This window comes from Acipenser ruthenus, chromosome 39 (genome assembly GCF_902713425.1).
Source record: "Acipenser ruthenus chromosome 39, fAciRut3.2 maternal haplotype, whole genome shotgun sequence".
NCBI classification, from domain to species: Eukaryota; Metazoa; Chordata; class Actinopteri; order Acipenseriformes; family Acipenseridae; genus Acipenser; species Acipenser ruthenus.
This window is the reverse complement of record NC_081227.1, coordinates 4764129-4790553: the sequence shown is the minus strand read 5'-3', so window position 1 is coordinate 4790553 and position 26425 is coordinate 4764129. Positions and strand designations below refer to the sequence as shown.

At 38.3% G+C, this 26425-nt stretch overlaps 1 protein-coding gene across 1 annotated transcript in view; it reads left to right on the top strand.

The window, feature by feature from the left end:
- Positions 1 to 291: 291 nt before the first annotated feature.
- Positions 292 to 26425, top strand: part of LOC117397092 (neurotrimin-like) — a 237590-nt gene continuing 211456 nt past the window's right edge. The window contains exon 1 of the mRNA XM_034912614.2: positions 292 to 527. Coding sequence (XP_034768505.2) covers positions 467 to 527 — 61 coding nt within the window. The 5' untranslated portion in view covers positions 292 to 466. The remainder of the gene's footprint in view (positions 528 to 26425) is intronic.

The window sequence follows — 26425 nt, the reverse complement described above, 5'->3', positions numbered from 1 at the left end:
TCCAGTTTGTATACACTCCCAATACGTAGTGTAATAACTAAATGGACAATGTACTGTATTAAGCAAATATTAAACACAACATATGCTAACTAATTAGCAAATTGTTACCAGTTTAAACGTCCAATCTGTACACCTTGCACGTAGGTCACTCATGAACGCATCCGCTCTGATTCATTAGTAATATATACTTATTTTGCAATGTGAGTTTTTAAGCTGCAGCACGCCTATCGCAAAGGTCTTTTCACAAGGTTAGACCAATCGCTTCGTCTTAAAGGAGGGACATTCTGCAGCATGCATGTGTATAGACGCCGTTTCCCAGTCAGTGTGTGTGTGTGATTGAGGATAATCAGCAGGAACTGCCTGTCTCGCTGTGCTTCTTCACGTCGTGGATTTTAAAACCACCTTCATCGTGAGCAATAACACAGGGACCCGTATTGCCTGAAAACTAACCCGTAATATATCAGACATGAACAATCCGATCTGTTGGGTGATCCTGATAGGGATGACGATCCTGTTTCTTCAGCAAGGTAACATTTTGTGTATTATTAGTGTTGTTCACAATTAAAACTAAATGTAGGGATCATGGAGTATGCTGTAATAAACAGTATTGAATAGTGCAATGCCGGTAATTCATGGTCTTGGAAGAATCGCGGTACTTGAATGAAATAATGCAATTTGGGTAGGTTTACCTGTGCATTGATGACAGGTAAACCACAGAGTACATCAGTTGGCAGCCCCTATATTGAAGCTAATGTCACATTTCCAGCTCCCAATGTTAAGCACAAGGTGTACCTAATATATGCTTTCTAAAAAAAAAACTAAAAAAAAGGCTTGATTCTAACTTCTTCACTGAGTGAAGCCTCTTCTTGCATGTCCTTAAGTTTAGCCCGCTTATTTGCATTTTGTAGCACATTCTGCGTGTCAGTTCGCTTATTTATTTATTTATGTATTTGTCCTATTTATTTTACTCTATACAAGAGTACAATAATGTATCTATTCTGTACGACTATATCGCCTAGACGGGTACGATTGATTGACACAGACGGTGTGCTGGTAATAACTGGGATATCATGGGTAATAAAGGATTTAAACTCAAGAAGGTTTGTAAACGTACGCGTTTGACATACTGCTTTTGGAAATTCATTCGTCAAGGAGATATTTCGGCTTTTCTGAGAGATGTTTTGGAACACTGTCAAGGTCATTTTATAAACTTAAGCATTTGGTTGGTAATCCCTGGTGACAACGCGCTGAGGTCAAATAACTTAATCCGAATGACCCTAGCAGCAGCCTCTTGTGATTAGAGGTAGAGCGGTCTGTTGCATATTAAAAAGGAAACGAGAAAAGGAAGCCAGCATTAAAGAAACCCAGCTGTGTATAATACGGTGGTGACAGTTGCGCAACAACTAGCGATGCGGAATAAAGTTATTTATTTATTTTGAATTGTACATTTTTTAGTTCATTTCAAATGTTGTTACTGTATCTTTTACAAAAACTTCCCACGTTTTACAAATAGCATTTAACATACTGGTGTAAAAACGAGTCCAAGCCCATATTCACTCCTCTTCAGTTTTACAATAAAACACAATTTCTTGGTGCGCGTTGACGTGCATTTTTCCCCCCACAATGTGCAATCTACCACAGAATAGGACATATTATTGTACTACCTAGACAGGTAGCTTTCGCCACAGACATACTTGAGTTCTCCTCTATTGAAACAGGCTTCCCACCGTCTCACTCTGACCTGCTAGTTTGACTGAAGGATATGTGTGTATGTCTCCCAGGCAGCATTCAGGCACAGTTATTTCACTGTTGTGGTAAGAGACAGACCTTGTGATACAGAACATATCAAAATACACTAATTTATTCAACTAAAGTGCTTGCCAATGCAGAAACCGGGGTCTTTCACAATTCAAAACAGATGCTTGGAAACCATCAGGGATTTGTTTTACTGGAATTGGTTGCAGTAGGGCTGTCCTCAAGTTTAACATGATAAGTCACATGTGTCTAACATTCTGCGTCCGGGGAATGTGTTGCTGCGTACCACGCAGTCCGCAGGCCATCCCAGAGCGTGGGTTTTCACGGAATCTTCATGTTGCTATTAATTCATGCAAAGCACAGCCAAAGCTAATCCCTATTTTTCACACCAGGGAAACAATATGATTCGAAAATTAATAGCACATGGAGAATTTTTGTCGCTTGGAATTCTAGCACGACCGTCACCAACAGTAAGCAAACGGTTCCGGTAAAAAAAACAAAAGTCTATGTACATATAAATGTTGCTTATCTGTTGCGGGAAATCGCTGTTTCATAAGAGATAATGGAAACTGACAGCAGCAAATGCATAAGCACACCTTATAAATGTTCCTCACCTCAACGCTTCTCTAGTGTGTGTATTGAGGTGATTTCTAAGTGAAATGCGGACAGTTCAACCCCCCTATTTGTATCACTTCCACTTTTGTCAGAAACAATAAGTTAAAATAAAACGCAGTTATTTTAAAATAGATTACAGTAGCGCTTCACCTGCCAGCTACAATGGAAAGTAGTACTGTACCTATCTTGGAAGCTCACAGCTTTTTAACAGCACACTAACACGTTGTGTCAGTCCTAACATCCTGCCCACTTCTTCACTCGCTGTACCGCACGCTGAGCAATCTGTATCTATCATTGTCTAGAGAAGCGTTACTAGCTAGCCAGGAAGTGGGAATGGAACATTATGATGGAATAGTTCAGGGTTTTCTCAAACTGTTTTTATTTGGTTTGGGGCACCCCTGTTTAAAGTATAGGGAATTCAAAACGGAGAAAGTCAAATTGTAAAAGAAGGGCTATTCCGTGGATGATGTCATGATTCTATCAGAATATAATTTTCATTCCAAGAGGTTCCAAAGTTCCTAGTTTTAAAGATGACCTTGCTTCCCTTTGTTTCCGAGCAACATTTGCTTCATAGCCTATTCTGACATAATCATGACATCATCCACAGAATTCTTGAAAAATAACACGTTTACAGCACTGTGCTTGCTTTGCTTTCTACACAGCTGAAGAAGGGCCTTTGTCTGAAACGTCCTGAAATGAATGCGTTTGTAATCATCTAAACTCTTTTCATTTACAGTTTGCGAACCACTGAAAAAGGATAGTTCTGCATCACTAACAACAGTGCTATTAAGAAGCAGGAGATGGGGATATAAGCACTCCGTTTATAGCTATGATTGAATCTCTTTGTAACTATCAGATCCTCTTCTATGCTGCTATTATTATTTGCTAACTACCTTACTACACCCGACAGGAAAGGGCCAGTGTTTTTAAGCACAATAAGAGCTCTGATTGCTGTATTTCCAGTTAATGGGGTAATAAGGAACAGAGTGACACTGGCACGAAAACTAATGAAAGCATAGCAGCATGTTATTTTTTTTAAATACACAGCTCTCTTTGTTTCTGCTGGAAATGATTTGTTGAAAAGATGAAATGGCATAAAATAGCCGCACTCTTTGCAGTCCGAGTCTCAATAGGTGTCCTGCAAATTCTGTAAAAAGGCAAAAGAAATCAGAGGGGAACCACTACTGATTTAGCTGAGAGGAAATTAAAGACCTCAGCGTAGGCACTGAAAAATAATTTTCCAGGAGACACTTGTTTTAAGAGTAGATGGTTGTTATTTGAAACACTTTTTCAGTTAAGAAGCTTTACTCTTTAGAGCAGACTGACAAAGCTGTCCTATATTTAACACATTTTCCAAATGAGTGAGAGGATTTTAGCAGGTATTCCTACTCTTCTGTGATCAGTTGTGTTAATTAGCTCAGCTGAAGAGCTGTAATATATACACATACTGCAGCCAGGTATGTAAAACAAAAGCCAAAACACACATTTTTATTATATTATTGGTTAATGTTTCAAACTAGCAATGAATTAATTTTGTGGCTTTTTCTTGGCTCGCAAATCATTTTTGGTGCAAATGTAAGACACTTCTAAAGAACGGTAAATGAACTACTGTTCACCCCATAGGGTATGCAAGGTAATGATGTGAAACACACTGTATCGCAACACACAGGTCACGTCACGAAACGTTTCATAGTACATGCGCTGGTCCTGATCAAAATATCTTGGACTATTGTTTTTAAAAGGCAAAACATAAATAAGACAGGAGAGGCACGTCTTCCAACCCACGCTACATATATCAAGAGGATTTATTATTCACTCAAGGATCATTTCATGTAAGGAAATATTATTCATTGATGCCTAATGAATCGTTTCACCGCTACATATCAATTCAGGTTACAAGCGCATTTATTTTGCATACCTGATATTATGGGGGGGGGGGGGGATTTGGAAGTATGTCATGTGTTCAACTTTCAAAGTGTTAAACTTAATATATATATATATCTAAGAGCCAGCTGCCCAACGTTTCGATATGTTGTGCATATATATTATGTGTGTGTTCACAGACAGAAATTCTCTTGAGACTTGCATGCATTAGATTTTTTCAGAACACTTACACACACACATTTGAATTCTCAGTGTGGGTATTTGTTGAAAAGACCATAATGTCTGTTCTGGCCCAGTTAGTAAACCAGTACATAAGTCTGACTGTGTCCAAGGAAGGTTTCTAGTTTATTCTTAAGTGCAGCAAGATCTCCTGCATGAACCCACATCATTTCAAGCATTAAAGACTTTTCAGTGGAGCAAAAGCTTCATTAATCTGCAATTAGACTGGAATAAGTAACAACAACGAGATTGCCAAGCAGATGGCAGAACGATTCTTCTTAGCTGTTTCGTACCAGGAGGCTGTGCCTGTAATCCATCTGCCTGTGATTGCTGTGTGGCTGACTGTCTGTCTGTCTGACTGTCTCACAGAAAAGTCGGTGATATCACTTCTCTTGATAAAGTGTGTAAAGCATTGATATGGGCAGCAGTGTGGAGTAGTGGTTAGGGCTCTGGACTCTTGACCGGAGGGTTGTGGGTTCAATCCCTGGTGGGGGGACACTGCTGTTGTACCCTTGAGCAAGGTACTTTACCTAGATTGCTCCAGTAAAAACCCAACTGTATAAATGGGTAATTGTATGTGAAATAATGTATAATGTGATATCTTGTAACAATTGTAAGTCGCCCTGGATAAGGGCGTCTGCTAAGAAATAAATAATAATAAATAATACCATATGGACAGAGGGATGTTATAGTGTCTGAACTCACTCAAAGGGACTGGATTGATTTGTGGCCTTTCAGAACCGTTTGTTCGATTTTAATTAAAGTACTATATGCATCTCCATGTGTTAAGTTGTTCATCATTACTGCATATGGGTGTCACTTATGCCGATTGAGACTAATTACACACATTGATAAGGGTCCATTATGGGCTGATCTTGTCAGTCACACTACATGGTGAGCCCTTTATATATATATATATATATATATATATATATATATATATATATTATTTTTAAAAGGTTCACACAAAATAGTTTTTGCTCCAAAAGAGCCAACTTCCCAACGTTTCGGTATGTTTAACATACCTTTGACAAGGGAAAGGTGGAGTGGAGGTACTTATAGGCTTTTGATGCCATGGAAACTACACTCACTTATTTCTATTTAAATCTATGAATGTGTTTGTGATGTCATTTACTACATAGTTAATGATGTAACAATCTACTATTCCTTTCTATTTAAACCTTCAGGCATCACGGTATTGAGTCTATTTAACCATTTATTTTCCTTTATTCTTCTGTATTGTACATTATCTAATTGTATTTCTTTTAAAACTATGAATTGTAATATATATATATATATTTCTTTTTGCTATTCACACACTGATTTATGCACTTATGAGGAATGTTACATTCATATCTTGTTTGTTTTTTTCCTAAACTTTTAAATTCCGTGGAACACAGCGAACCTTCTAAATGGAATTCTGTTGCCATGAACTTCCAATGGCAGATGAGTAACAAATCCTGCAATCTAAAATGCAAAGGAGTGATTGACTTTTCAATAATCTAGGCTCAGCTTTATTGCCAGCGAGAGAAGGATCGTCTTGCATCCATAACTTTAAAAGGTATGCAGATGGGGATTATGAAGAGGGCTTAAATACTACACCATTGTAGTTCCCAATCATTTACTTCCACTGATGTTACAAGCTTATTGCATCTTGTTACTTGACAATTGCAATTCTTTGTGATGTACTTTATTAAAGATAAATAGGCATTGTATTGATCCTGTTTGTTATCTCTTTCCCATATATGTATGTATATATATATCTGTGTGTGTGAATAAAGCCATGCAAATACTTGATGAATGGTAACTTTACCAAGGGGATATATCAGAACAGAGCAGAACACAAATTGCCTCCTGCACAGCTGATGCACTGAAGTAAATGGTGCTGTTAAAACGGTGATGCTTTTCATCTTAATATCATCTATCAGCATCTGTCACAAACTGCTACAGAACAGATTTGTTTCCCAAGCATTAACAAATAGGGTAATTGATGTAAAGGCTACTGAATCCAGCTCCCACTTTCCTACGTATATGGCCAAAGGTTTTGTATTGCCTACAATTTTAGGATTAAAAAAACAACAACTAGATGAACATGATTTAGATTTTATTTAACATCATGTCATCAAATAAAGTAGGGAAATATATCACAGATGTCTACCGGAAGCCATAATAGTAGTACAGTGTTTTATGTTTTGAAATGTCACAATTTTTCAATTTTTTTGTCAGTTTATGAAAAACTACAACGCGGTATGCAATTCACTATGCTAATATAACGTTATTCAGCAGGTTTCATTCGACTTTATGAAGCAAAATGAGTTCATTCTATAGGGTGATGCAACACCTTTGGCCATAGCTGTACACCACCTTCTCGGTTTTGCAATGATCTCGAATCCTGGACCTGTCTTAACATTCAGCAAATGCTTTTAAATTCAAGTTTGCAGTTCGGTTGTGGTGCATCCTGCATTTGTTTTTCTTCTTTTCCTTTGGTTTCTCGTTAACTCGTCTTCATTTGAGTGGAGTCGTAGCCTTGCTGAGATACCATTTTTTCGAGTTTCGCTCGGGTTAATTATGCCTGGACTGGAACTCATTTAAGTCAATTAACTGGTTTGGAATTTTGCCTTTTTAAATAGATTATTTTTTCTGCATGATAAAAGTAAAGCAAGCTATTAATAGTCTGCCTGGCTAACTAAACTTGTCAGAAGGGTTTGACTTTCAGCATCACTTTCTCTGTATCGTGATACACTGTATTTGACCTTGTGTGTGGACCCATGTGTGGCAGGCTGGCTTGAGCGGTGGCGTCAGACCTGGAAGAACACACAGTACTGAGGGTAAAAGGAATGGAATCCACAGCAGACTGAGTTAATGAATGCCCTGTGGCGTCTTTATTAAATGAACAAAATAAAAAGGTTTAAACAAACCAAAAACACTTTGAGAAAATAAAGGGCACGTTGGCCAAACGAACAGACGCTAACAAACAGTGGACGAAACAAACAAACAAGTATCGTGCTGGTCCTTCAGCACAGGTAGCAATTGTTTTTACCATTTCATTTACTCTCCTTCTCTCTCCCGTTCTTTCACCCTGAACACCCAACCCCGAGTGAGTGATCCATGCCTCTATATATACAGTTGTGCCGGGATTTAATTACTAATTCATCATTCACTTGAATCCCAGCATGTGAACTAATTTGTTCAATCCCGTGCTCACATACTAAAACACCTTTAATTTGCACGTCAAGTGATTGTGCAATCCCCGTGCCTAAGTGCATATTACAACACTCGTGCTACATAGCCCAATTTATATCCCGTGCACCAATATATATACACCAACATTAACACACCACATATAACACAGTAATACACACAAACTTTACATTTCCTTCTAATTCTACTTCTTCAATAGCTGCCTATTGGCAAGCCTCAATACTGAGGAATCGGAGACCATAAGGACCGTCTGAGAATAGGCGTCTGCTTTAATAAGCATTAGAGCATGGTAATTTGTCTGCAGTATATTTCCAATGTCTCCTAAGTGTCTACCGGCATTAGGAATCATCTGTTTCTGATACTAAACAATCTCTCCCCTGGTTATACAAATGATATTAGTAGAAATATGTGACGCCTCAGACCTGCTAATTAAAACACAGTCTTCAGTACTGTGGTCGAAATTCAAATGTTGTCTGGGAGTCTCAAAATGTATTTGCAAAATCCTTTCACAACTTCATAGCAGACAGATACATTGGTGCCTACTAATGTCATTCAAGCTTGTAGGCATGTTCATAATTAATGTTCAATGCCTCAGTAGCAAGCTTAATGGCACTTGAGGGTCAATATAAAATTGAAATATTTCTCCTTTAGTCATTGGTCTTCGTTATGGTTTTTTGACTTGATTCTGCCAAACGTAAAGAAAACAGCAATTATTCCGAGCTGTTTGAAATTCAGTATGGAAATAGCTGAATATGCTTTTTGTACACAGTATAACCTTTTCACACTTCCCTCTAATTTTATATACTGGTTTCCATCTTGCCTGTCTAATACACTATCAATGGTTAATCATAGAGATTTAACTCCTTGGTTCTGGAACTGTTCTAGACTGTTCTTCAATAACAATCTAGAACACATCCCTGCAAAATCTGGTTAGCTAAAGGAATATAAACAAAGCTTGTAGGAGTTCCCAATATATGTCTGGGCATCACATTTCCAGAACACACCCTTGAATTATCAGGGAACACTGGCCAAGTTCAACCCATAGGGCCTGGTCTGTAGTCTGCTGATTGGACAGGCTGAAGCATGCTGCAGATACCACTCTGCCTGCAATGCATCATTTCTGTCCTCATAAGACTGACACTAACAAAAAGACCAAGACAGCCATACTCCCCCCTCCAACCCCATCGATCCAAGCCAATCAGACAATGGTTTGTTCTCAGTGTTCTCAGCAGAGACTGTCAACACTCACACGCTGCCCTTAGCCTGCCCAATCAATAGATCTCAATCAAATTACAGCTCTATGGGGTGAACTTCTCACATCTATGGGCAAGGTGAACACAACCTCTTCTTTTACTGCAGGGAAAATTCCAACGTGCATGTGTGCGTGTGCTTGCGCGTGCGTGTCTGTGTGTGTGTGTGCGTCATGCGTGTGTGTGTTGGTGTGTGTGCATGCGTGCATGTGTGTGTGTGTGGGGGGGGGGGTCCTCAAGACCCTCCACATTTTGATATTTGTTAGAACTGAGTGCTTTGTGATTTTAGGCAGAAAGGGTTTGATTCTCAAAGCTATTTAGTCCAAATTGTCATTGGTGCTAATAAGGCCAAAAACACTAAAAACAAACAAATATTTACAACCCCATAAATTAAATGTTTCTGTTGTTTATTTCTGGTTTGTTCATTTTATTACAGTATTTTTTCTCTCTGAAAAACTAAAACTGTGCTAATGACGATTTGGCGTTGACAGGGTTTAGGGTTTAATTCAAAGGGTCCCATGTATTTTAGAGGTTTGAGAGAAATGTAACTTCATTAACTAACAAATGTCAAATTGTATTGATACAGTCTTAATTCAATTCTGTCAATTTTCTCTGAAAATCCTGACTGACAACCTCGACAGTCAGTCAAGGTGCTACAATTAGGTGATAAGACTGATTCCTGAGTAGAACTCAAACTGCGTTCTACAGACCTACTGTATTGCAGGGTGGGTTTTAATAGACTGTGCTTTACATGCGAGTCCAGGAACAAAAGGAGGTTTTATAAATGGTCTCATTTTAAATTCTTTTCTAAAAGGAATCCCATCTTTTTTGCACGATTCAGCGGTGAACTGATGAGACTAATCCCAGCTGACTCAGACCTGATCTGAGATAGCAGCACGGGGAAAGAAAAACACAGCCATCAGCAGTAAATCCACTGCCTGTGTTTAAAATGAATTCAAACCGTTGCTTACTGTTCAAGCAAGCCTTGGGAACCGAGATGGAAAATACCATGTGAAGGAATGAAGATTTTGAAAATTGTATTTATTTATCTAGTTCAAGTTGACAAGATGCCAACCAAAATAAAAAGGTTCTTAGCTTGTCTGTGTTTCATCTCTCACTTGTTCACAGTAATTGCCCACGGTGAATCATGATGTGACTCACTTGATTGTAAGGCAGGGATCAGGGAGGTTACAGGACCTAAATCAGGAACTGTGGCCTTGCTGTAAACCAGTTCATTTAATGTGTTACCAATTTTAAGTGTCCTCTCATTACCCCATTGTTCTGAGTTGCAAACCCCAGCAGTGATCACAACAGGTTTCAAATAGTTACTTTAAGCAGTACCGTCTACTTTAACAAAATATGTAATTTCTTAGCTGTATAAGAAATGATTTGTGTTTTGTATATTCTTCTATTGTTGCTTTTTTCTATTCATTGGCTTCTGAAAAGACTCCTAAATATTTCTCAGTGGACGTTTTTAGAAATGGCCACTGGGGGTTAGGAAGAGGTAAGAAATTGAATATTAATGAAATGTAGATATAGATGAAATATCCCTTTTGATATTGTTGGAGAATTGATCCTGAGCTAGGTACAGTACCCCAAGCCACGATGTGCAGCACTGCCATTTTATATCTGATGTATGTAAGTTTCCTTTTTCCATACCCTATAGAATTCCAACTTTAAAATCAATCAGCTGTGCACCAAACTGATGAAGCGTTTAGTCAAGCCAAGCCACAGAAATAGAAATGGCTAAATAAGTCAAATTAAGTGAGATAAGTGCAGGCATTGGACACCCCTGACCCAGATAGGTACAAAAGAGTGCTCACAGAGTATACATAAAATATGGAAAGCAATTTTTAAAACTCAAATGGAATAAATGATATCAGACACAGGTCAGTCTTTCACTGTGAGGACAGAAAAGTGTTTCAGTAACGGAGCCTTCGATTGAGAGCTTGGAAACTCTTCTTGTTCATAAAGGAGCATTTTCAGTGCTATAGATTGCAGGCAGGATGGCATTTCTAGTTGTTCTGGGAAAGGTAAAATTAAGAAATAGGAAAAGGTCAGACCTAAAAGAGAGAATAATTATATTACGAGTTTAATTCAAGCCTTGAATCCAGATCTGAGATGGCAGTATGCAGTCCTTGAGAAACTGTAAATGCACACAATTACACGACCGTTTAGACTACAGTGGTTGCAGAGTCTGCTGTTTCTCTTTTAAGAAATTTGTTTTGCAGTTCTACTGACAGAGGATCTGTGGAAAGTGAAACATTAATGTATCATAACAAAACCGTGCTTCGTGAATTTCTTTTTTTTGAGGATGATTCAGTGATAAACTAAACCTTGTATCCCAGTGTCTATTCTTTGAGTCATGTCCATAAAAAAATAAATAAAAACAATGGTGTTCAAGGTAAAGCAATGTGCTTCTAAAGACTGCGGAGAAGTTAAATGGAAGTCAAGAAACAAAAATCGCTAATCATTTTAGGCCCATTGACACCTTTGTCCTGATTTTTGATTTTGACAATGTTCCGTTTCAAAGAGCTGTATTCTCAGACTATACACAAAACAGCTGTTCTTTATTTCTAGTTGTAAAATGCTTTGTGGAGGTGTTAATTCAAGTTGCTGAAGGATTGAATTGATTTACTCTTCGAAGTAAGCTTGCAATAATAGTGTGTGTCTGTAGAAACAGATGCAGTAAAGGCATCTGGAATACCCGTGTTGGAGCTCCATCTGCTAATGACTACTGAAGATTTACTAAATCATTTGCCCATTCCATCCGAAATCATTACGTCATTGCTGTTAGAATTCTGTACATTATTTCTGGTTATTGTTTTAACTGTGAAGACATTGAGAAAGATTTTGAAACAGGTGTCATTGTATTAAGTTTATTTTTAGTATTTCTAAATAATCACTATTGAGGGTTTTATAATTATGGACAAAGAACATCAAACCTAATGTCCTTTCCTGATTGTTACCAGTCTTAAATAACTTGAACCTTTGTTTTGTTTGCAGAGCTTGCATGCTGACACATAACTTGGGGGGTCTGTTTTAATGGTCTAATCTGTGAATTTATTTTTTGCATGCAGTAATGTTAATACTGGAGAATAACCTAGCAGGATTAATACTGATTTAAAGGGCGGTTGTATTAAGATAATTAAAATAGACTCTTGTTATGCATTACAACTCTGTGCTGAATTCAATAAAAAATGATCATCAACCATGTTATTAGCCTGTTCCCTAGTGCTATTCAATCAAAGCATATGTTACTTTAACGAAAATGTAACATTCTCATTGTACCATTCCAATTTCTAATGGAGAAACACTGCACACAAATGAACGGGGAAATGATTCGGACGCTGAGATTTGGATTGATTTCACCCATTTCATAGAGCATACGGTATATGTTTTACTAGAATTATTATTATTTTTTTTACAAAGAAGGCGCCGTCAATTAAAAGCAAGAACAAGAACATTGTTAGCCCAAGGATGGTGAATTGAGCTTCACTGAGCACGCATGCGACTTCTTGATTGTTTGTGTTGTTTTTTTCAAATAATCTTTAAGATCTGGAGAGTCTCCAAAAGCCCAACATGCGACACCTTGCAGGTTTGGCACTCACGTCATCACTAGTCTGCAGCTCGGCGTTCTCCATTTGGGGTTTGTTTCGATCTTTCCACAGAATGGAAATATTCCTATAAAGGTTTATATTTCCATGGCTCTCTGAAAGCCAGTATTTATTTTAGAATCCAGCGAGGAGAAGGCCAATGCAGTTTATTCCAGCGGACCATCATTCATCCTGACAGATTAGAAAATTTGCTGACATCTGAGGTTAAAGTTCCCCCTTCTAAACAAATGCCTAGCCTTCCTGTGCCGCCTCTAAAATTAGCTTTGCAAATCACACTGGAGCTTTCATCCGAGGGAGACGCGAGGCCTCTGAATAATCCTATTACTGGACACAGAGATACACAGACTTCTGGAGGCAAATTTTAATCTGCTGTGCTGTTGGAGTAAGCATTTTTTTTTCTTTACAGACACATTTTAATGTCTACAGCGTTGCATGGAATAGGAGAGTGTCTGTACGCTTTGGTTTAATTTGGAAAACTCCAAGCTAATTGACAGTTACAGTACTGAACATCCCTTATGATGATGATGAGAAACCTCTGTTTGATGATACCAACACCTTGCAAACTAAAATGCTTTTAATCTGAATTTGAAGTTATGAGAAATACATAATGAAAGAGTTAAATTGTAAGAGAAATAATCGGCTAATGGCTTAGAAAATAGGATCATTATCAGAAGCAGTGTTGCAGACTTTAAGAGCTAATGCATTCATTGCAGTTTTACCTTTTACTGTGAGTTTGCAGTTTTCTCATGGTTATACTATACATTTACCATAGTCCTTATTTTTTACTGTGCTTGCCCATGCTTTACCATGCTTTCACTGTGCATTATTACACTATATTTTTTTACTATGGTACACTCTTATAAAGACCAGTCTTCGATGTTAAAATCAGTGGAAGCAGCTTTAGCAAAGGGTTCTCAGGCTTTAAGATGTAAACTCTCTGTATGGCTGTGATATCTGCATTTCCATTTAATCTGTTGGCTTGCAATGAAAGGAGGAGTGCAGTGTCTGGAATTGATTGCATTTGGTGGTCAAGGGCCCGTTTTCCTTTCCTTGTCAATACAGGGTTGTTCTGCAGAGCACTGGTTTGAAACCCTTTTAAAAACGGTACCCCTTCTGTCTGGAGGTTTTAGCTCACATACACCTTTACATGTATGTTCGCTCAACTGAACGGCTAAACCGTTGCAATAAAATGTAGAATCATCTGATTAACAAATGTATACCAAGCAGTCATTTTTAAAACTTTTAATTACAAGTCTTTGGATGCACAGAATCACAAGACATTATTTGGGAATCTCTTCGGAAACACACGTGTTCGCTTTCTATTCTGCAAAGTTATTATAAAGAATCCAAAATGGTCTGCACTGTAAATGTTTATCGAGTTACAATTTACTTCCCATCTCAGCATAATTGTGTGACATTTAAAATGCTTACAACATCAAAAACATTAACCTCAAGAAAAAAACTGTAACAACTAACTGACATTGTATTAAAACCAGCATACAAATGATCCAAACATACTCTGTATAGCTTTCTGTAGACTTATGTTTTCTTCCTTCGTTTTTCTCTTTTGCAAATAAGAAATGTGTCAATTTTTGACTCGACACACAGGTTAATCTGGATGTACAGTATACCGAAAACAAACACCGAAAACAAATTCAGCCACACGCTATTGCTGTTACTAAAATGCAGCCATGCCTAATACATAAAACAAAACCCCTTCAAGTACGAGTATTGTGATTATTATTTATGTTTATCGGAGCATTTATACTTGCAGAAAGATTGTACTTCACAGCTTAGTATTCAATTAAACGAAAGAGCTGAAAACTGCAAAGTTCATGGGCAGCACAGAGCACTCTGAGCAGAGCACTCCATAGAGTAGGCAGAATCACCAGACACCTGCTTCACCCACCCTAATATCAGAGTGGAAATCCACTCAATCTAAACCAGGCATGCGTACAGGTGGATGATGCTTTTGAAACCATAGTCAGAATGTAACCTATGCGTCACTAAACAAAAATGAAATATACATGCACAGTGGTTTAGAGATAATATATACTACAGTAAAAAAAAATTCAAGATCATTACTTTCTTTTACTTTCATTTTTATTTTTTGCATTTCTGAGTTGTCCTGCGTACCTCCTATGACCATTAGAAGTACCCCAGGGGTACATGTACCCCCGGGTTAAAAACCCCTGCTTTAGAGGTAGGTTAAAAACAAATGGCTCCTGTGTGCTGGAGTTAATGGTGTGTGATGCCCGGCTGCAGAGGCAGTGATCAGGGAGGAGGCTGTTGAATGATAGTAGATGTAGGCAGCTGGGTTCATTTTGAAGGTAATGTAATGTAAAAGATCTGAAATCAGAAGGGAGATGGTGCTGTGCCTGAACAGATGCAGAGAAAACTTGGGACTACCTATCTACAGCTATGGCCAAACGTTTTGCCTCGTCGAGAATTTTAGGATTAAAACATAATAATAATAATAATAATAATAATAATAATAATAATAATAATAATAATAATAATAAATGTTACCAAAGAAACTACAAAATGATATTGCGAAAGTCTACCGGAAGCCGGAATTGTAGTACACTATATCATGTTAAATTTGTTAAGTTTTTCGTTATGGGAAAACTACAAAGTGGTATGTAATTCAAGATGTTAACGTAACATTATTCAGCAAGTTTCATTCGACTTTATGAAGCTACATTTGTTAATTCTATAAGGCGATGTAAAACTTTTGGCCAGACCTGTAAGTCTTTACTTGAGGAACATGGGGTATCAGGGAATTGAATCAGCAAACATTGATATTGTTCTGGACATAGTGTGGTGAATAACTAAGCAGATTTATATACAGTATACATCATAAAAATAAGACAAACTTGACATTTGTATTATTTTAGTATAAAGCTATGCATGTATGTATGCAAACTCCAGAGCTCCCTGTTTATTTCACTATCTGTCTTACGATGTAATCCAAAACTACAAGCACTTTAGTTTCAGTGAAGCAGGCAATGCTGCATTCAAGTCACATCCATTCCGCAATTTTCAATTTAAATACTGAACAACTTGTCGGCTCACACATAACTCTTACACTGATGTGAACTTCATAAAGATTTAAGGTACATTTCATTTATTCCATTTGCTGAGATTCAGTAAGAGAGAACGTGCAAATTTACTTTCAGTTCCACACACCATTCATTTTCTTCCCTGCTTCCCTAAAGGCTTAGCAAATGTAGCTTTGCAGTAGAATCTTTAATGTCCAGTAGGTGGAGTTTGTGTATATATGAGTCTCCGGTTTGTTGGCTTAATTTCTACACACATAACCTTTTTTTAGCGCATTAAAATATCATACACTTTACCTTTACTCTTTCCTATTGCATTACGCACAAACAATATGAATCCCAGGATACAAAGAGTCCATGTTCTTTGAAAGTGGTTGTAAATATTGGCAGCCCCCTATCTCTCAACACATTCAGAATCGCACACGTTGTGCTCACGCAACTCCCTTTGCCATCAGCTCACTTGTAATGCTGCTGCACATTCAATTTGCTTCCGACAAGCTTGGGTAGGAGACTGCCTCGGGATGGTTTAGAGCAGACCTTTTGCTACGGTGTGTGCAGAATCAAGCTGGCTGTGCTCCCTCCCTGGATATTCCAATATGTTGTATCCTGAAAAACCAGCAGCATCTGGTTAATCCCTGGTGATGCTTCACCCAGCACGGCTCTTCTCACATGCTGTAGAATTTCAGTACAGACACTAAAGCACACATTGGGGTCATTTTCTGGGCTCTCACTGCAGCATCCTTCAATGAATGCAAATATTATTTTGTTTATTATATTTGTAACGCTTCACTTGAATCGGATGCTACATCTCATTCATAATGCCTTCATATAGACACTGTAACTGTGTGTAATTATGTGGATAATCATTCATTTACATGCATACAAGCATTCAAATGTGTAACTGCAATGCCACAAAATGGTCTTATTTAATCGACCTCAGCAATTTCAGTAAACGTTTCAGTGAGTACGAGTCACATGCATGCACTTGAAATGCTGAATTGTCAAATAAAGTACGTTTGGTTTGACACAATATGAGTACTTATACAGTCTACATGTCGTTTTCAAAGACATTATGAAGGATTGGGCAGTGCTATGTAACCTTTGTGAAGATGTTCTGAATGCTAACTAGTATACAATTCTGTGTTGTTCAGCCTTTGGTACACTCTACTGTACTTTACAAGAAAGGACATTTAAATATGTTACAAGCCAATATAAAATGCATATTGGTCGCTCCCAATTAATAAGGAAAGCAACGCAGCTGACGGCATGGTATTATCCCATCATCAGGAATGCTGTTACATGTACTCATCAACAGCATGTCTACCAGCAGCAATTTTTTGAAGATTTGCTAATACTGTTCCATCAAAACAGCTGTCAATGCACTGCAGCTTAATGTATCTGGCTGTTTCATATTTAACAGTAGGGTGCACTTGTGAAGGGATTACCAAGAAAAATAAATAACAATGACAGGGAAGTGTATTGTAAGCCCCTGTCTACCCACGTGGAGCCTCTTTGATAGGAGCTGATAGAAGCAGCAATGCTGCAGGTACTTCTGGATTCAACACTACACTAATTACGTCATCAAAACAGTGGTTCAGGCAGGGAACTCACTTTCACCTTGGATCAAATCACATAAACATCAAGCAATTCGTTAATCGAATAGCTAGTATCTTATTTGTCCTTCGATAAACAATACGTCCAATGATCGGCAAGGATTTATATCTTACCTCAATCCATTACGTCCCATCTAACGGGGCAGGGCTGCTATCAACCCTCCCCCCCCCCCCCCGCCCATGGCTTCCATCCGATCAGCCTCTCCACTTATCTGCAAGCTAATTTATGGGCAGAGGTACCTCGAAAGACGAGGCCAAAGAAAGAAGTGTGAAAATATGTCAAATGTAGCAGCTCTGTCTAGTGTGTTTTATTAGATAATCTATTGCATGTGTTTCCTGACCTGAGCTGGTGTTTCATGAGGAACAGTCTTAAAAGTCATGACCTCTAGGGGACATCCTGAAACATACCTGGCTGCAGATCTTCATGCCATTGTGTGATACACAGTGTGCCAGCGTTAGACTTTTTATAAAAACACTAACTGACTGAAATTTGCAGTTGGCTATCTCTATGCAATATTTTACTGCAGATGCAAACCCATTTGAAAATGCATTAAGTTCCAGTGTCCTCATTAAATATGTTTAACTGATTAAGACCAGGAAATTAGATTGTCTCATCTGTACCTTAAATTAGCGAACTGAACCAAAGATCAGAGGGCTCTACCCTTGGAGGAGTGGAATTCTGCACCCCTTCCCTACACCTTTAAGTTTGCACAAAACAATTGGCTTTCAGTTTGGAAAGAACGAATTCAGGAAGAATCCCAATGGTCAGAGAGCACAGTGTTTTATGGCCTGGCTCTCGTTCTCTAAGATCTCCAGTAAACTCAGCCACATCTCCTAGCTGATTGCAGGTCCACCCCTGTTCTGAAAGGCTGGCATTATGGAGAAAGGTTAAACTGTACACGCTGCTGAAATTTGACCTAATTGTTCCCCATTCACATGGATTGTGCACAAGCTAATGACAATGATAGAGGACAGTGCAGGGCGATTATGTTGCGAGTGAGGTGATAATATTATTTATCCCTGGAATGAAGTAATCAATAAGCAGCCCTACTCAATGGTTTCTTTTAGAGGCATAGTTGTAATCTTCCTGCACTTTTTTATTTTTTTATTTATTTCTTAGCAGACGCCCTTATCCAGGGCGACTTACAATTGTTACAAGATATCACATTATTTTTACATACAATTACCCATTTATACAGTTGGGTTTTTACTGGAGCAATCTAGGTAAAGTACCTTGCTCAAGGGTACAGCAGCAGTGTCCCCTACTAGGGATTGAACCCACGACCCTCCAATCAAGAGTCCAGAGCCCTAACCACTACTCCACACTGCTGCCCCTTTCTTCTTACTTTCATCCCATAACCTTGTCCTCTAATTAATACACCAAGATATTCTGGCAAAACTAAAGCCTCTTCGTGTCATCTGGACATGTCATTTCTGAATGCCTTGTGTTGGGCCTAAAGCATATTAACCTTGTGGCAAAGCACAGGGAAGCTTGAGGCTTTTTTAAAACCCATTAAGTACCAAATTAAATTCATTGAAAAAAATCAGAACACAAGCTGTATTTATGTAATGTGAAAAAACATTTAGACTTTTGCGATTAACAAAATGAAAGTAAGTTATCATAACATAGTTATAGAGAAAATTCAAATAACAGGTAGATGTCAGTTAAAAATGCTCCAGAAAATTACAAAGTAGTATGTCCTCAAATGAGGACAATGGTACTTAATGGGTTAAAATAACGCTTTTGAGGACAGCTTAGCAATGTATAATAATATACCTTCTAGACAGCCAAGATACCGCAAAGCCAGTCTGAGGCAATTATATATGATCCAGATTGAAGCAACAGAAAATAAAGTAGCCCTGATTTTATTTAGAGAGCATTCTGTTGATGCAGAGTTTGTTTTGAGCTCCTCTACACGTCTCCCTGGGGTTAGCTAATGGATTGAGAAAGCAAGGAGAAGTTTGATAACTACATAATGCACGTTCCTGGGATATTAATGTCTAGCCAAGTGAATGATCTTTGAATTGAATTTTGCTCGGCATGCTACTCAGCAGGCTTCCTTATTGCTGCTTGTAATACGCTACCTAATACTGCAGAGCATGTTCACATGTTAGTTCTGTCCAGGGGAAGGATTTACACTTAGGGCAATGAATCACAAACTGGGGATTTAAAGAGATGTCTTTAACCCATGTCAAACATTTTTACTTTTAATCTAGAGAATCGCTTATGCAGCTGTGACTTAAATAAGTTTCTTTTAGTATTTCTACTTTCTTTATCGCCAGTTACTAAGACGATCAGAATCTTTGGGAGCATGAATCAGTTTTACACTTTTTAATGCTAGTACTAATGAGGATTATCATGCTGAACATTTTCGTTTATTATAGTAAACAAAAATAAAAAAAAAGATCTGAAGTAGAAAATAAACCTGAAAACGCATCAAATCACTTATTGAAGAAAGGAGAGAAATAGGATATGTATTAAACAGTTCAGAAGTAATGTATTCATTGGCTTTCCTTTGCACAATATCTTTTTGATATCGTCATTTAAAAGTTCTGTAATATGAACGAACACAAACCATGGTTAGTTTTGCCAAAGAATGCATTTCAAGCAATTTTCGGATATTGGTCCCAGTGCTAACATTTGACATGTTCATTCGAAGGATCTAACAACAACGGGATCAGCAACAATCATGATACTGATGTGGTGGTTGGGGTTTCAAATGCAGGAAGTGCTTGTAGTAATTTCATTTCTGATGCCTACAGGCGTGCCATCACAGTGTTAAAAAACATACGTCATGCTTTCCAGAATAGTTATTAAGTGCAGCACCAGCAGTTTTGCATACACCATTAAACAATCAATGCAATTGATTTGCTTTGTTATAGTTTTTGCACAAAGGTGTTTTTTAAAGGCATGAAACATCTACTGTTAAAGCTAGACTGAGGCTACTGAGGGACACATTTTCATAATCACAGTTCAGTCAGGAAACTCACACGATAGATTATTTATTAAAGCTTAGACTAGACAACACTACTACATTATATTTTCACACTACATTCTTTGGCTTTTGGCCTTGTCTTTTGAGGTACCCCTTCCCATAAATTAGCTCGCAGATAAGCCATGGGCAAGGGGGCAAGATAGCTACTCTTCACTTTAGACGAAGCAAAAAAAGCAGGTGGAGGCGGCTGGGAAGGAGGAGGTGAACTCTGGTGCACAGCGGAGACGTAATGGATTGAGGGAAGATAAACTCCCTTCCTTGCTGCTCATTGGACGTATCGCTTATGGGATGACAAATATAATTCTAGCTTTTGGATGGAAATGATTTGTTCTGATATTGGAAGCACCTAAAATATGTTTGATGTTTACGTCATTTGATCTGAGGCTAAAAGTGAGTTTCCTGCCTGAACCACCGCTTTGCTCAATTAGTGTTTTTGAAGAAAATAATAATGAAAGAAAAGACAGGGAGAGACACATCAGCAGGTCCAGCCTGAGGCTGTGTGGAGCCCTAGGCGGTGATGATTAAGTGTGGGGTCCAGAACATCAAGTGCATGATACAGGAACAACCTATCTTAGTTAGTATACCAATGCATCATGAAATCATATGCACCTACATATACTAACATTAAGATACAGTTATAAATAGTACTTGTTTCAGTTTGTTTGTTAGACTTTATCATTTTAAATAATTCACAACTTCAAAGCACTCCACATCCAGTCTACTTCAAACATATCATGTATTAACTTTTTCTAAAATTACCATGTCTCAGTAGCCCTATTGAGAAATACTGCAATGCCCGACTATAAGTGGGTTCTGAATAACTAGGCAGAAAAATAAGTAATAATACTAAAAAAGAAAATAACTCTTTGACACTTGAAACTGTGTGCAATGCCACTTTTTACAAAAACATTCTTACAAATTAACCCCTGGGTATTATCAAATGCTTTTTGTATTTTACGTTCTAAATCAGGTTAGAACATAAATTAGAAATACATTTTTCTAGTATTTTAAATTCTTGGCAACTTCGCTCTCATTGAACAGTATGGCATGCACATTTTCATGCAAATTTGCTAATCTGTTTTCATGCATGTACTGGAGCATTTTCATAGGACTTGCGAGGTGCCGACATGATGAGCTGCAGATACAGCGTTTTGCGCACACATAACAAACACATTAAATCTCATGGCAGTCTGGTTGAGTGTGGGGCCCCCTGGGGTGGGGGCCTTAGGCGGCTGCCTCGCTCGCCTTGCACATCAGGGTCAAATTGAATTATATAAGCAGGAGTATCTTAAATCCAATACTGTAAAAAATCAGTTTAGCTAATTGACAAGCTTGTGCTTTCAGGGGCTGTGCAGATTCACGGTGATGAGAATCACAAACTCTGCATGAACTTTACTTTGCCCTGCTGGGAATCCCACCTGCTGCAGCTGGTTGGCTAATGGCCAGCGATTGTCGGGGAATTGGAAAACTTGTTAACCAGTTTCATGCTTGTTACTTACGTAAGTGTTTAATAAAGAAAAGCCCAGCATGTGTTTACAGTTCAACAAACAGTATATTGCATATCACAGTGGGTTCACATTTACTGCATTATCAGTATCTCTAGAACCGGTGTAGGGCCAGAAAGTGGTACCTCGTGAGAATGGGGTACGCATCCCAAAGCTTGTCAGAAAATGATATGGCACATTGATGCGTCTGACACACTCTGGTGCACTTCAGCATTGAAGTACCCACGGAAAAGAGACTTTACAGGATGGGTGATTTCAGAACACATGGAGCGTGGGGAAAACGTTGCAAGGAGATCAGTGCAATGCGGTTTCCTTCTCAAAGTGGGAGGGAATCCAGTTAAGTTGCAGAATTAGTATTATTATAATACAACTGTAGGAACACTGACTGGCTGGTCTTGATGGCAGTTCCTCACCAAGCCTCACACGGGGATCACTCGGACTAATAGGGGTTCATCAAGTGGGAGGTCAGAATGGTCTTAAAAACACGATTCAGTCCAATGGTTTATACCCCCGGAGATTTGACAGAGATATGAAGACAGGAGGCTGTGTGGTCCAGTGGTTAAAGAAACGGGCTTGTAACCAGGAGGTTCCCGGTTCAAATCCCACCTCAGCCACTGACTCATTGTGTTACCCTGAGCAAATCACTTAACCTCCTTGTGCTCCGTCTTTCGGGTGAGACGTAATTGTAAGTGACTCTGCAGCTGATGCATAGTTCACACACCCTAGTCTCTGTAAGTCGCTTTGGATAAAGGCGTCTGAAAAAAAAAAAAAAAGACAGACTGTCTAGCTTTTCTGCTTGAGGTGCTGTATCTGCAGCTTTTACAGAAAACACAAAAAAAGTAACAGGCATTGTACTAGAAAAAGCAAAAAAGAAAACAGTGTTAGAAATAATGCAAAACAGGGCACCAGAGCTAGGGAAATCATTATTTAGATGCAATGCATGATTTTCTGAGCTGCTGTAGTGAAACTGGTAGCATCCATCAGTATCTTGCATATTAAGCAAGATTTAATTAATGAGAATTTGCTCCTGACTTCACTAATCACTGTACAAAAGTGGTGCATAACTTTAGGGAATGATTTATCTAGCCCTTTCGTTTCATCTTCATGAATAGCTTTGGGATTTACAGTTAGGGTATGAATCAAGTCAACCCCTTCTGAACTGTGTCTGCAGCTGATCATTCTGCAAGGAGCATGTGAATCTATATCCCTTAATCCAAATTATTTCAATGGATTTGTTTATATTGTTTAGATAAGAACTATATACTTGGATCTTATATTGATTATATACCACTGCATTTGTATCTTACCAGCACCCCAAACGTTTTAATAATATATATATATATATATATATATATATATATATATATATATATATATATATATATATATATATATATGTAGACAATTGAGACAGCCTACTAAATTCAAATGATTAAAAGGCAGTTTGTTGAAAATGTTTTTGAATACGCTGGCCTGAGGGAGACTGCAAGAGAGTTCTTCAACAAGCTGATCCCTGGAATTCAAACGTTTTTTGTCTGATTGAAGTGTTCATTATTGGGACTTTGAAAGGGAGTGCACTGTTACATCTCTGTGCATAATAAGAATTGAACTTGGTGCTGAGGGAGATTATCATTAATGCCTCATCCTCCAAATACTCTTGAGACTAGATGAAGACCCAAAAAGCACGGGTTTTGGAGAAATTAAGAGCATTGACTACTGATGTAAGTGACGTTTAATTACATTTTAATGTATGTCTGGAGGTGCTGTAATCTCCTTTTACTGCAGTTTCTTCCGGTTTTACATTAACTCTGTTAATTCTAATGCATAACTAGTATCGGGCTGCAATAAGGAAATCTATCAGGAGTAAAATAAAACCCAGTACTTCATTAAATTGTTCATCCGTAATCACAATGTCATCAGGCACAAAGTCAAGCAGACAAATCATTCAGCTAGTGTCTTCATCAAATTAGCTGATATACAAAGTAGGTAAACTCTCTTCTGTGCAGTAGAATGTATTCTTTATTTATGCATTGGTATACTTTGCATTTGCAATCCTGCTGTAAGAACTAACGCATTTTTGCCTCCTGAATATATTTCAAGCAGTGTTAGTTCCAATATTCAAATATTTGACCCAGTAGAGAAATAGGAACACAATAGACTTGCATGTGCTGTTTGGAGGTATAGTTCTCCTAGTCTCAGTTCTATTTGAATTACTGAAGGTGTCTTATATTCACACACTCTGCAATTTCATCATGTGGCTTGAAACCAGGTGACCGGGAGACCTAGCTGACCTAGTCTCCCCTCCCATGCAGTCGCCTGAAACCTGTCCCCTGAAACCAAGTTCCAAGCCACAAAGTGGCTTTGTGTTCCTTCAGCTTTAGAAAAAGAGTTGGTTCATTAATATACATTTTCATCATCTGTATGTTGCTAATTTTCCCATTTCTACACAAGGATGTCCTTCAAATGATTAGGCCGAGTAATTTTGTACCATGCGTCAGGCCACATGCTGTTAAAGGGTTGAACAGATAAGAAATGGAAATGTTGTGAAAATGTACATTGTGTACACAATCCATGCAAGGTGGGCAGAGTTGCAATTAATCTTCGCAAGAGTCTAATTCACTAGATTAGGGTCATCCGAATTCTGAACCGGCACATCCCAGGCATGTCTCGACCTTGAGCCAGGCACTGACAAATACAAATGTTATAGCGGAAGCAATCACTCTCCTGGCGTTCCTTATAATGAGAACAGGAGAGATACCATCAGGGGCAGATGTAGAGGAGGAGCGAGCGGAGCTCTCTCTCTCTCTTTCTCTCGCTTCAGGAGCTCAAACAGCGAGGACATGGCCTTCTTAATATTTGCACTAGGAAATTAACTTTTATAAAATGTAAATAAACGGGGCTGTTTCAGAGTACAATACTTCCTGAAAATGTATTAGCATGTCACTTACACATAAACGAATGACCATTTTCATGGTGTGTTCTCTTTGCTTCTCGACAATGATCTGTATGCAGACTGCGCTTGTGTGTAAAGTATAAATGGATCATTCAGACATTCGTAACAGTTTTAAATTAAAACACTGTGTACTGAGTTGATATACCGGTATGTTAAAATGTTATACTAGTAATAAAACACAGTCTTACACAACACTAATATGGTTTAGCTGTCATTGAAACCTACATTGTGTCAAAATTTGATTCCAGTTACTGCATTCGTCTCCTTACAGTACATTACAAAGTGCTATTTATAATAGTGTGTGTATATATATAGTAAATATGGACTGGAGAGGAGGGTCACCCTGGAAAATGATTGCCCTGAGGGAAGACTATTGTTACCGACCAGGGGGCTATAATGCCCGAAGCCACAGGGGTCATTTCATTTTCCACTATGAGTGGAGTCTGCAGTACATATTAAATATATGAATCAGTCAAGACAATAAGTGAGGCAAGGTTGGATAGTAAATATGACTTTATATACTTTGTTTAAATATAGCTGATGCAGCATAAATAAATAAATACATAACAGAAAATGTTTCTGAAGTTCATACCGCGTAGTTATCAAAGTCTTTTTTGGCATACAGCTGGCTTCCTGACTGATGCATAATACTCAAATTTGTTTACATCGTCGAATTTGTATGAATTTCTGAAAGTCAGAAAACCGTGACAGTGACGTTTTTAATCACCATTTTAGTGTTTGGAGCATCTTTCTTTTGTAGTATGTTTTGCAATTCATTTTCTGTATAGTCTCAGAATCGCTGTTCAGCAGATCTTTTACATTCAGCCATTTTCTCTTGTTGTGAGCAGTGCAGGGGAAGGGTGGTGTGTTCCTTTGAAAGGGGGTGGGACTGACAGTGATGAGACTATTGTCCTGTGATGTAGGGATGTTAGGGCAATAGTTCTATTTTTCTTCCTATGATGAGATTTTAACCAATCACAGGCCAAGAAGAAATACAATTAGATAATGTGCAATACAGAAGAATAGAGGAAAATAAATGGATAAATAGACTCAATACCGCGATGTCTGAAGGTTTAAATAGAAAACAAGGGAAAGATTAAGGGAGGCTTTTGTTTTGCAACCCTCAAATAAACTTGAATTGCCCTGGTGCCCTACTTGTAGCCTCACGCCCCTTGTGTAGAATATACAACTAACACATGCATGTTTCCTGTCATACTACACAGGGTTTTGTGAAGAGTACCATTTTGGTTTTTTTGGGTCTTGCTTTTGAATAATAAAGGCTTGTCAGTGCTTTTCTTCTTGTCTACTATTATTTGTGTGAGTGGTTCATTTTATAGGTTTGTCACACTGTGATTGATACTAACTTTGAGCAACATTTTCAAGTATATATATATATATATATATATATATATATATATATATATATATATATATATATATATTTAAATTTGGAATCACATTTTTTCTCATTTTCTCCCCAATTTGGAAAGCCCAATTCTTTTCTTATTTGAACCCAGCTCACCACTGCCACCCCCGCGCTGACTCAGGAGAGACGAAGACAGACACACGCAACGTGTGCCATCAGCCGTCTGCTTCTTTTCACTCTGCAGGCCCGCCATGCAGCCACCTCAGAGCTACAGCGTCGGAGGACCACGCAGCTCTGGGCAGCTTACAGGCAGGCCCGCAGGCGCCCAGCCAGTCTACAGGGGTCGCTGGTGCGCGGTGAGCCGAGGACACCCTGGCCAACCTAGCCCTAAT